This window comes from Dreissena polymorpha, chromosome 4 (assembly GCF_020536995.1).
Source record: "Dreissena polymorpha isolate Duluth1 chromosome 4, UMN_Dpol_1.0, whole genome shotgun sequence".
NCBI classification, from domain to species: Eukaryota; Metazoa; Mollusca; class Bivalvia; order Myida; family Dreissenidae; genus Dreissena; species Dreissena polymorpha.
The window spans coordinates 7,887,686-7,900,918 of NC_068358.1; the positions used below are offsets into that span (position 1 = coordinate 7,887,686).

General features: G+C 33.8%; 1 protein-coding gene across 1 annotated transcript in view; it reads left to right on the plus strand.

Moving 5' to 3' along the window:
• The window catches only part of LOC127877113 (E3 ubiquitin-protein ligase RNF115-like), a 33,780-nt gene extending 21,684 nt beyond the window's left edge, over positions 1-12,096 (plus strand). Inside the window, exons 8-9 of the mRNA XM_052422767.1 lie at positions 4,735-4,850; positions 6,264-12,096. Coding sequence (XP_052278727.1) covers positions 4,735-4,850; positions 6,264-6,380 — 233 coding nt within the window. The 3' untranslated portion in view covers positions 6,381-12,096. The remainder of the gene's footprint in view (positions 1-4,734; positions 4,851-6,263) is intronic.
• The last annotated feature ends 1,137 nt before the right edge of the window (positions 12,097-13,233 follow it).

A 13,233-nucleotide genomic window follows, 5' to 3' on the forward strand; every position in this document is an offset into this window, starting at 1 on the left:
CTGTTTTCATAGAAAACCCGAGCTATTGTCATAGCCAGCTCGTTGTCCGCCGTAGGCGTCATGCTAAAACCTTAACATTGGCCATAACTTTTTAAATATTGAAGATAGCACCTTGATATTTGGCATGCATGTGCATCTCATGGAGCTGCACATTTTGAGTTGTAAAATTTCAAGGTGAACATCATCCTTCAAGGTCTAGGGTCGAAAAAACAAAGTCAAGGAAAGTATTAGCTTTAAATGGACATAGTTATCTGACCTGCCCAAGTATATATTTTTTTTAAATAAATCAAAGCGGCGCAGTAGGCGGCATTGTATTTCTGACAAACACATTGTGGTAAAAGGTCAAGGTCATCCTTTACGGTCTACGGTAAAACATACAAATTTAAGGGAAGTAATAAGCTTTAAAGGGATCTTTTCACGGTTTGGTAAATTGACAAAATTGAAAAAAGTTGTTTCAGATTCGCAAATTTTCGGTTGAGTTTTGATATTTGTGAGGAAACAGTATTACTGAACATTTGCCATGATCTAATATAGCCATTAAATGCATCTTTTGACGATTTAAAAACCTAAAAATTATCAAGCGTTGCAACGCGAAACAATTGAATAATTTGGAGAGTTCTGTTGTTGTCGTTTAATTTTGTGAAGCTACGAAGATTGCTTATATAACGTATAAAATACGCACCTTTGTATGCTTGGCAGGATAGCTCAGTTGGCTTATGTGTTTTTACTTCAGGATTCCAGGGGTCACTGGTTGGAGCCCTGATGCGGGCTACTTTTTTTCCTTTTTTGAATTTTATTTTTGATTTATTACTGGAGCTTTTAAAATTTTATGTTTACATTTATCAATATAAAGCATTAAATTACAAACTTTAAAAAATGCCAAAATATGTGAAAAGGCCCCTTTAAAAAGGGAGAAAATTATTCAATATTGAACATAGCCTCTTTTTATATTTGGCATGCATGTGTATCTCATGGAGCTGCACATTTTGAGTGATGAATCTACAGTCACGGTAGTGGCTTTTAATTATTTGCTACTAAAAATAGAGATTTTTACAGACAATTATTTTCAAGGGAAGTAATTTATATAATTATAAATCTCATATTATATATTTCCGTACCAAGAATTGAAGTTCTTTTCACAGTTACTGTACAGATTTATTATTTTGATTATTTATAACCCAAATGATTGATTTGTCAAAGTTTTTTAGATGGTCGCTTTAGCGACCGTATAAAGTGCTTAATGTGAAATTCAGGTCGATACGGCCTAGGTATGATTAATCCAATACCCGCTTGCGTATCCGCGCAAGTAAGAGTTGTATAATTTATGCAAGAGGTTTGAGTTCTCCAATTATGTGTATTCACAAATGGAAACATTATATTAATATCGTGTTACATTCAATATTTTCGAACGGTGTTTTATAGAAAAGAATCAATAAACAATGATCGTATTGCACGTGTCGCGGAGGAGATTGTTTATGAATGATTAAAATAGTCCACTTTCTGCTGCGTGTGCTTGACGTAGTATTTTCGCTGAGCTCATTCATAAATCTGAGGCTGGCGATAAACAAAGGGGAGTCCGTGTGAGAATAACGCAATAGTATAAGGTTACGCTTGTTTATATTCACAGGTCTCAATTAATAATACGTTGACCACGAGTTCAACAATTATTACAGGGATACGATAGACAACATAAAAAATGTTTCATTATCGCTGAAACTGTTAAAAAACATTTAAATATAACAATAATATTCTCTAAAAAATGTAGTCTTGCTGTTTTGAAATAAGGTTTGGAATTTTGTTTTCTAAATAACTTAATTCAAAACAAAAGAATAATTATAGTGTTTTTACTTGTTAGTCGCATATTTACCGCATTATAATGTGTGTTATAATAGGCAAACCATACATTAGTAAAATTCAATCTGCCTTCGCACATAGAAGGAATGGGTCAATTAGGTGCTGCGTTTCCTTTGCTTACTTCAGTTAGAGGTCAATTATTTACGTAATAGCAATCACAAGGCTCCGGCTTCAAAGGAATTGCGGAGCGTTCTTACATAATAAAAGTCGTAGTCGCATGGTATTTGCATCCTATTTGGTCACGTGGTTCTTTTTCGCGGGTGTTTTGGCATTCATGATAGGAGTCTATTAATAGATGCGCCTGTCGATAAACAAAGGAAAGTTTACGGGTTATAACAACCCAATAGGTTACGCTCTCGCATACAACTCAATGACGTAGTACAGGTCGTAAATTGAGAGATTCGGGAAAAAGTTGACGCTTATTTATATTCTCAATTTATAAAACGTTGAACATAAGTTCAACACTAACTTCAGCGATACGATAGACAAAAAAAAAGTTTCATAATTGCTAAACCCGAATATAACAAACAATTTATAATAATAATACGAATGCAATAGTAGAAGGTTAGTAGAAGGTTAAGCTTGTTTATATTCACAGTTCTCAATACATAGACAGTTGGATATGAGTTCATAAATTACTACAGGCATACTATAGGCAACCTCGAAAATGCTTTTTAATCGCTAAAACCGAAAACAACTTAATATATTATATTAAATATATTTATAACAATAAATGTCTTTTTAAAATGTAGTCGGCGTATACGCTCACTTTGAAATAAAGTTAGCAATTTACTTTTCTTAATAATTAAATACAATTAAACAAAAGTTAAACTATTGTGTTGTGTTTTTCACTTGTAAGCTGCATATTCACCGCATGAAATGTGTGTTAGCATTGTCAAACCACACATTAGTGTGAGTAAATAAAAAATATACTACGGGAGAGCACTTCATATGTGTCCTCATATGCCTTGTTATGAGTATCTTTCTTCACTATGGAAATATATCGTATGTTTATATTTTATTTAAACGCAGTTTTCTTTCGACACATTTAAATCACACCTTAATAGCGCCGTCATGCGAAAATGGGTCTTAAGCGTATCGGCAAGCGTTTGTTAAACCCAACATGTGCTTTTGCGCAGTCAGGCCATAGGCGATGCTGTTCGCTTTAAAATCATTCAATATGTTATGTTTCTCCTTACCAGAAGGAGGGATAGCTGAGTGGGCTATTTATATGATGAGCGCATGATATGGAATAAGACCCATTTTAGCATGACGATGGTCATTACAAATCTCATTGCGAATTGAAAATGCCACATTTAAGAACAATGCTTTTTGATACAAAATTGAATTGAAAATAGCAAACTTGTTAATAATGGCAGCCTATCCACACATTAAAGAATGATTTCCAGACGTGCTGACCAAGTACGGCAAACATTGTGGTATGATAATTAAACGATTTTCTCTTATCGTGACACTATACTTTTTCGCTAATGATTGTTTTCTCATCTTGGAGGCGAAAGTGAAATTCTGCGAGATGGATTGTAACGCGTAATTGTAACAGGGCCACAATTTGTGTCGTTTGAGCATACAGAGAGTAGTCCGGAATTCCTTACACTGAATAGTGCTACATCCTTTGAATTGAGCACATACGCAGTGATGTAGCAAAAATTCAGAGGTTGTATCTCAAATCAGCTTATTAAATATTCGAAAATAATAATGCGTGTCTGTTGGCGTTATGTAAAAGTCACTAAGATGAAAACTGAAACAGTTACGCCTAAAAGCGCATTAGTGCTCTATACCTATGTTTATGTTAGCGTTGTTGACACCGTGTGAACTGCTCGGGTAACAAGTAAAGCATAAACAGCAATGTTTATATACTTTTATTCCTCCATATACAAGATACGAAGATTATTGTATATTTTGAATTTGTATATGGTGTCAAAAATCAAAAGTTTTGTACACGGAACTTTCATTATGAATTTATATTCTTGGTGAGATAGTCATTTGATATTAGAAAAAAATATTCCTTTAATATGATGGTGACTGCAAATTTTCTTTATATTAAGTTATCATTACCATTTTCATCATTCTTTCTATGCTTTCAGAACTTCCAAAAAGCATGTTGTTTTTATTTTGTCTAAGTTATTTCTATGAAATAATAAGGATGATAAAAAGTGCACACAAAACTCCACCTGTGCGCTATGACACACACTTTATAAAGTTGAATGGCGTGTGTTAATTTCAAACTTGCGATTGATTTTCAAAAATGAATTGAGTGTTAAATTATGCAATAGCGAACATCTTCAGTGCCTTCAGCGCTTTGATTTTTAAATGATATAATTATAATTTCTTTGATGTTCATTACATACCTGTGGACTTATGTCCATAGATACATGATCAACTCAAGCTATGCTCTCTTTTAAACCACAGGCCTTGGTTGTCAGTAATGTCTGACATGGTCATAATTGACTGTGAGACCCTCCCCAACCCCCCCCCCCCCCCCCCCCCCCCCCCCCCGCCCCCGGTTGGATTGGACAAAATTCAAGGGAAGTACTAACCTTTAAAGGGAGATGATTTCTATACCTGCCAAATGATAAATAGAAATTTTATTTCAATGCGGCGCAGTAGGGGGCATTGTGTTTCTGACAAACACATCTCTTGTTGGGTCACTAGGTCAAAGGTCAAGGTCACTGTGACCTCTAAAAAAAAGCCTAGCATGGCACCCGTTATGCTGTGCTGTTGTTTTGCTTCTATAATATTTTCTCTTACCCCCTGGAGTACAATATTTTGTGTGCTGTATTTCTGAAGTCTTACAATGTTCAAATAGCAACATTTAATTTTAAAAAGGTGTTTTACCATGTTAAGTGTGCTACATTTCAGATGATATTTTACAATGTTCAGTATGCATGGATGATTTTCACCTGAATGATGAAGTGAAGAAGCTACCCTGTGATCACCATTACCACAATGACTGTATCGTCACGTGGCTGAAAATGGTAATGGTTGTACTAGATGTTATATTTGAGCCACACTTTTTGAAAAGGGGGTTTAATGCATGTGGGTAAAGTATCATCCCGAATTAGCCTGTGCAGTGTGCACAGGCTAATCAGGGACGACACTTTAGCTTTTATGATATTTTTTTCGTTAAAAAAAATTCTCTTCTTAGCAAAAATCAAGAACACATTGAGGGGAGGATTTACTTGTATTTCAGTGTTAAAAATCTTATTATATGTTGGTCCTTAAAAAGTCAAAAAAAGAACAAAAAGGAAGGCAATGGCACGATTTAGGTGACTAGCTTTTAAGGATTTGCGGTGGTTTTGTCTTAAAGTTCATAATAGAGGAGGGTGTACCAATTTCACCATTGAAATTTGTCGGTCTTCCTGTCTGTCTGTCCATGGACAAAACAGCTCAGACGAAAAACATTTTGTCCAATATGATATAAAACTACATGTGCATTGTTTACCCCCCCCCCCCCCCCCCAGCATCTACTGATCCAGACATGGGGCATATAGTGATTGATCTGTACTTTTTTTCTTTCATTTGTCTGTGGGTCAGTACAAAGTTAAACCAAAATGACCCGTTTTAAATATGACATCAATAATGTTTTCTACAAAGTATTGATACACTCAACACACCCTTATTAGCATAACCTCAATTGATCTTGAAATGGACCTACTTTTGGACTAATTCAGAAGGGCAAAATTATTGGTGAACCAAAAATGATGCGTTGATATCATGCATGGATGTTATCTATAAGACTCAACACACCACATGGGCCTGACCTCATGTCGAACTTGACACATTAAGAAGGCTTCCAATGACAGCATCTTTGTGTATTGAATGCAACATCTTGCTATCATCCAACTTTAAACTTGCACAAATAACACCTTATTTTCATCAGTGAATTTTATAACTTGATTATTACAATTGATGATATGCTCTGATTAGCTAAGTCATTCTTTAAACAATACTAATAGATTTAAGCCTTGGCTGTGACAATTATACCATATTGTAGCACTGTTACATACCATTACAATTCAAGTGAAAGCTTATTTTAAAATAAAAAAGTAATTAAATTCCAAAAAGGAAACTTATTGCCAAAATTTGTCTAGTCATGTATCAAGATTGATATCGCTTAACTTGATTATTTGAGCCTTGTTCTCGTATCATCCCAGAGCAGCCTGTGAAGTCAGCACAGGCCAATCAGACACTTTCTGCCTAAACTGGATTGCTAAGAAAAGACGTCCTTTAAACAAGACATTTCATAAAAGTCGATATCATCTATGATTATCCTATGTGAACTTCACAGGCTAATCTGGGAAGAAACTAAGTGCACATGTTTTAAGGCCAGTTTTCACATTACTAGGCTTATCTTGTGAATTTGATAAACTTTTTCTATTTCCTCGCAGCATGGAACATGTCCGGTGTGTCGGAAGGACCTAAATGGTGAAGATACCTCGCTTAAGGACACTATAACCCCCATTGTGGACTCTGAGTCCCCAAGTAGTGACAGCTCGGGAACATAGAGTGACACTGGCATTTTGGCTAAATACTCCAGCATGGTGTATATTATGTTAGATAAAATGAATTTTGTGTGTAGGTTTTATGTTGCATGTGTTTTTGCTTACTTTTTATGCCCCCCTTCGAAGAATGGGGAGTTATATTGTTTTTCACATGTCGGTAGGTCCGTCGGTCAGTCGGTCGGTCCTTCTGTCTGTCCACCAGATGGTTTCCGTATGATAACTCAAAAATGCTTAGGCCTAGGATCATGAAACTTCATAGGTACATTGATCATGACTAACAGATGACCCCTATTGATTTTGAGGTCACTAGGTTAAATATCAAGGTCACAGTGACTCGAAATAGTAAAATGGTTTCAGGATGATAACTCAAGAACGCTTACGCCTAGGATCATGAAACTTCATAGGTACATTGATCATGACTCGCAGATGACCCTAATGATTTTCAGGTCACTAGGTCAAAGGTCAAAGTCATGGTGACTTGACACAGTAAAAAGGTTTCCAGATGATAACTCAAGAAAGCTTACGCCTAATATTATGAAACTTTATATGTACATTGATCATGACTGGCAGATGACCCCTATGATTTTCAGGTCACTAGGTCAAAGGTCAAGGTCACAGTGACAAAAAACGTATTCACACAATGGCTGCCACTACAACTGACAGCCCAAATGGGGGCATGCATGTTTTATAAACAGCCCTTGTTTTAGTAATGCCAGTGCAAATGTAAACTGAAAAATAAAAACAGTGGAAGTTTTTATATCAGGTTATTTTTATCATCTGTTTGGTTACATTCAACTGAAGTTTAATTTTATTTTGTTTGAATTGTTGAGAAGGTGTTCAGTTTTAAAGATTATAAAACCGTAAAAATAGTTTTGTTTTTTTGTAAGTCACATCACAGAATGACCTAGGATACAATGGTTGGTATGTAAATTTTGCCATTTATAAAAATGCACAATATAATTTTGTGTTTGTGGTTATTCTGAAGAGCACCTTAGTTGCCACCCTGTGCAGTTAAAGTTTTGAGTATTACCTTTAGTGTACTAAACAAAATTGTGCGTGGGCATTGCAACTACATGTAGGTAAAATTTGATTATCAGCAAAATATCTAAAGGAGTAGACAAGATATCTCCCTTAAAATATAGCCCAATAAGCATCACAGACTCTAGATACGCTCCATATAAACTTTTATGCTGCCCAACGTTTTTTGCCCTAGAATTTTTGAAAATGTCTTTTTTAGCCTTTTTCTCAAATAGAATATGACAATTTCTTGACAAACATGATAAACATAGTTCAAAAGTTTTAAAATCAACCAAATCATATGTAGAATTAATGCCCTTAATTTTGTAAAACTACTTGTAGCCCTATAAATTATTTTTTCTGCTATGCATCATTATGCTGTGTTACAAACCATTCTTGTTTTTCATTGCTGTCTATAAGCTAATGATGTATCTGTAAATTTATTAAACAGCTATACAAGTTGTGTTTTTCAGTTAAAGGATCCCAGATGTTGACTTTTGAAGCAAAAAAGTGTTTGCAATCATGTTCAACTCTAGTGAAACAAATATTGTTATTGGAATCATAATTTAGGTTTTGGCATGATCTTATTTATGTATTTAAGCAGAGTTCTGTAGTGAGGTATCTCCCTGTCATGAAACATGGTTTTTAGCTCACCTGATTGCTCAGGTGAGCTTTTTGACCGGTCTTTGTCTGTCGTCTGTCCGTCCGTCCGTAAACATTTGCTCGTTAACACTCTAGAGTCCATATTTCTTGTCCCATCTTCATGAAACTTGGTCAAAAGCTGTGCCCCAATAAAATCTTGGCCGAGTTCGAAACTAAGTCATGCTGGGTCAAAAACTAGGTCACTAGGTAAAAAAAAAGAAAAACCTTGTAAACACTGTAGAAGTCACATTCATGCCCAATCTTCATGTATGTTTGTCAAAATGTTTGCCTCAATGATATGTTGGTCTAGTTCAAAAGTGGTCCGTTGAAAAACATGGTCGCTAGTGGGCGGGGCAGTTTTCCTTATTTGGCTATAGAGAAACCTTGTAAACACTCTAGAAGTCACAATTTTTGCCCAATCATCATGAAAGTTGGTAAAAACATTGGTTTTATTGATATCTCGGACGAGTATGAAAATGGTCCAGTTCGGTGAAAGAACATGGCCGCCAGTGGGCGGGGCATTTTTCTCTATATGTATATATATTGAAAACATGTGAACACTCTAGAAGTCACATTTTTGGCCCAATTTTCATGAAATTTGGTCGGAATTTTGTTTCCTTGATACGAGAGTTGAGTTCGAAAATGGTTCCAGTCAGTTAAAAAACATGGCTGCCGGGGGGGGGGGGGGGGGGGGGGCAGTTTTCCTTATTTGGCTATAGAGAAACCTTGTAAACACTTTAGAAGTCACAATTTTTGCCCAATCATCATGAAAGTTGGTAAAAACATTGGTTTTATTGATATCTCAGACGAGTTCGAAAATGGTCCAGATCAGTGAAAAAACATGGCCGCCAGTGGGCGGGGCATTTTTCATTATATGTATATAGTGAAAACATGTGAACACTCTAGAAGTCTAATTTTTGGCCCAATTTTCATGAAATTTGGTCAGAACATTTGTTTCCTTGATATGAGAGTTGAGTTCGAAAATGGTTCCGGTCAGTTGAATAACATGGCTGCCAGGGGGGGGGGGCAGTTTTCTTATATTTATATAGTAAAAAAAGCTTGTGAACACTCTAGAAATCACATTTGTTGCCCAATCATCATGAAACTTGGTACAAAGATTGGTTTTATATATATCACATAATTAATGCCATAATTATTGCCCTTAGATTGTCAAAATTTTCATTATATTATACAAAATCCTTGTAAACACTCTAGAGGTCACAATTTTGTTTCAGATTTTATGAATCCTGGTCATAATATTTATTTTTGTAAGCAAAGTTTGATGTTTGGTAAGGGGGGGGGGGTCAACTTAAAATATAGGTCACCAGGTCAAATCTTACAAAAACACTCCATATGCCAGAGTTTTGGTTCAATAATGATGAAACTTGACCAGGATGTTTGTCTGGACAATATCTAGGTAAAGTTTGACGTTTGGTAAAGATTGAATGAACCGACTCCTCTCAGGTGTGCGAACTAGGGCCATCTTGGCCCTCTTGTTATTTGCTTTTACTACCACAATTATTTTAAAAGTGCTAGGAGTTAAGAATTTATTATACTTTACAATACTGGAGGATATACTGAAATCACAATTGATGTTTGTATGTTCGTAAAAACATCCTAGACTTTTGGAGAAACACAATTCAAATATGTCTAAACATCTGTGTTTTTCATGTAATGGTATGCAAGTATGTCTTAGTATGTGACTGTTTCATTGTTATAAAATGCATGTTATGGGGTACCATACTTCTTTTATATTTGCTTTTGTGAATTCCATTTAGTTTGGCTTGATTGTTGATTGTCACAATGTAGATTAAAAACAAATAATTATGTTTTACCTTTCATCACTGTGACTGTTACTGTTTGAAAAGATCCACACAAGTAGCTGTACAGAAATGATTGTTAAACAGTATTAAACAATGATTATAAATGTTTCAGTGCGTTTCAAATTTACAAACACCATTTCATTGTATTTACTATCTTAATTTATTTGAAAAACTTGTATTATGGTAGCTGTGGTTTAGTACAGTGTAAATTGTCCATTCAAATGATTCTGTTTGCTAATTATATGCGATACAAGTACAGATGTCTGTTCATTCATACAATAAGTTAGCCTTGTATTCATGTATTATTTTTGTTCATAATATCATACTTGAAGTGTTTGCTCCACCTCTAGAGATACATGTAGTTAATTTTGTTAAATTTTACCTTTTGAATGATACAATTTGTTTATTTTCAAACATTTGGTTTGAACGTTTAAGTTCAATAGGCTTATTTTGTGTTTGATTTAGAGAATGTATCATATCCATGTTATTCCAACATTCATTATTTTAAAAAAAGTGTTTTAAGTGGTAAATATTACACCTTTGTATATTAAAATTGAATATGAAGTGGATTTTTAATCAATTTTTCCAATTTATGTTATGAGTTGTGACACAAGTTAAAACATGACAATTAGTATTTGATATATGTAGTATGAATTTTGTAAACATTGTCTCAGCGGTGAAATGTGTCTTATGGAAGGTCCCATGGTGTTCTTACTACTGCCCTTTGTATATATTGAAAGGACAAATGAATTAATATTGTTTAGATTTAAGTCCAAAGGTTTATTCTATCTACTGTATAAAATAGTACTTTTTTGCTTTGTAAATGGCTTTAATTGGGAACACCTGAGCAGGTTTAAAAAGACTGGTTAGAATTGATAAACATGCGAAGACAGAGTATCATTTGCAAGAACGAGACATGAGGGTCAAGGTAAAGGTCACAATTGAAATAGTCTAAAATAACCATTATATTAAAGCTCTTTTTTCTGCAGCATAATTTGTCCAGCACAAATGGATAAATGATAGGCATGGTGAGTCGTAGTATCATTCACAAGTACCAGACCCATTTAAATAGTAAAGGAACGCATTTGTTGACAAATGGTTATACCCAAAACCCAGGCCTTGGTTAATGTCACAATATAGCTTTGAGCCATTTAAGGATTTTCAAATAATGTGGCAGAATTTAAAAGTCTGATGAATCAGGGTAAAATGTTAAATATAAGTAATGAACTGAGATTTTGTCCAAAATCAAAAAAAGACTTCATTGATGGGCATATTGTTGCATCTAAGAACTCTACCAGGCTGTTATGTTTTGTGAGGCAACATACAATTTATTCATAGATTCAGATTCATCTTAAAAATTGTAATTTGCAATTTTGACACGTAAGTGCTAGATTAAAAGTTTTTTGTTATTTTATGACACAATTTCGAATTTTATGAATTTTTACATACAGTCTATACAGAGCTTCACACAACTGTTGATTTGTGTTGATGTTTAATTTCTATATGTGACTGTGTTATATTGTCTTATTTTATAAATCTGACCCCTCTTTTCGATCTTCTGTCTGGCTTTAAGTTATGCCTCATATGTATAATAGAATAAATATTCATAAAATGTTCACATGTTGTTGCTTATGATAATTGAACACAATTTATTTTAAATATTTGTGTGAAAGTTTTGTTGCTACATTTAATCACTAACATATGAATATAAATAATGAAAATGTTAATGTTTTCTCTTGTACTGCAAGTTGTAAAAGCTTTCATATAAATTATAAAATTATAAATTATATATTATTTTTTGTTACATCTTTATCAAGTATGGTCAGAAACAGTGAGAGCACACACTTCTGGCAAACCAACATCTAACATTTAAAGAAACAACAACATGCACATTAAAATTGTAAACATCTAACAATTATTGGTCATGTATGTCTAAGTTAATCATATGCAGATTAGACTAGTGTAGAGGGAAGTGTCACATTTTAAGTTCAACGGTGGTTAGGTACTGATCATCAGATATTTCAGTGAGCCTAAATAATACATTTCATATTGATTTATTTAAATTGCAAAGACATGCTTACCTTTGTTCTTCAGAATGTAGTGTATTCAAATGTAATCATACAATGAGTAATAAGTTACAATTTCAAATACAAATATGTGTTATTTTCATTTATTTTTTTGTTGTTATGTTTTTCATGATTATTTAGACATTAATGGTATTAAACTTCGAATTTATATTGATATATATTTGTTTTGCTTTGCCAAATTAATGACACTAATCTTTTGTAATCAAGATATGTGTATTATTTCCAAAGGATTCATTCAATCATCTGTGGGGTCTTGGACAAACTTGGATGACTTGATAAGTTGAAAGTTAATATAATATTGAAAGCACTTTTATTCTCTTTATTAAGTATTTGTAATCAACAACACCACCTATTTGCCAATTTAAGTAAAAAAATGAAAGATTTTTGCCAATACAAATGGCCCTGGCTGCTTTCCAAAATACGGAAAAAAACCCTGATATTTCATATTTCTTCATCTGTTGAGTTGTTAAATAAGTTTTCTGTGGTGAACAATGTCGAGTCTAGAAAAGTATAGAAAAGCGTTTCTGATAAGAGATTTTTGTATTATACACTTGATGTTTTATTGTTTGAAGTTTAAAGTCGGCACATAAGATCTTTTGCCTTTTTAATCTGTATATTGTTTGCAGATCAGATCTGTTTATTCTATACATTTATTTATTTTATTGAGATCTGAAGAGCGTTTTTTTCTCTCTGAGGTATGCGAAATTCAAAGAAAGCGTTTCTAAACTTAGATTTGTATTCAACGATTTTCTTGGGACACTGTATATTGTTTATGTGTTTCTATTTGTCATATCTCTAGAGTCTACATAATGCATTTCTTCTGTAACAACCTTCTGAACAATCTGCGAAATGTGCATCAAGACGTAAAATATGAAGACTAGGAAAATACGTTTCTTGAAAGTCTAAAGATTACGTGCGTAAGGAAGCGTCTTTCAAGGGTGCAATATGTACAGTTTTCAATACGTTTCTGTGCTGATATCAATTATGTCGAAAACGAATCGAAAATTGCATGACTTAAGGCCTTTAGTGTAACGTAACGTTTTTTTTAGTTTTGTATTCTATGCAGTCTTTTTTATGTGTGTAGAGTATAAAAATGCGTTGAAATCTTTGAAGGCGGAATGCGTATATGCTTTTCTAAAGAGTAAACATATGTGTTTATCGTGTTGAACTCTCTTTTGAAAACTGTTGAGTTAGAAAAGGGGTTTCATTTGATGCATTCTGTAAGTTAAAAAATTGTGCTTTATGCATTTTGATATTCAATATCTTACACGCGTTTCTTGTATTTGG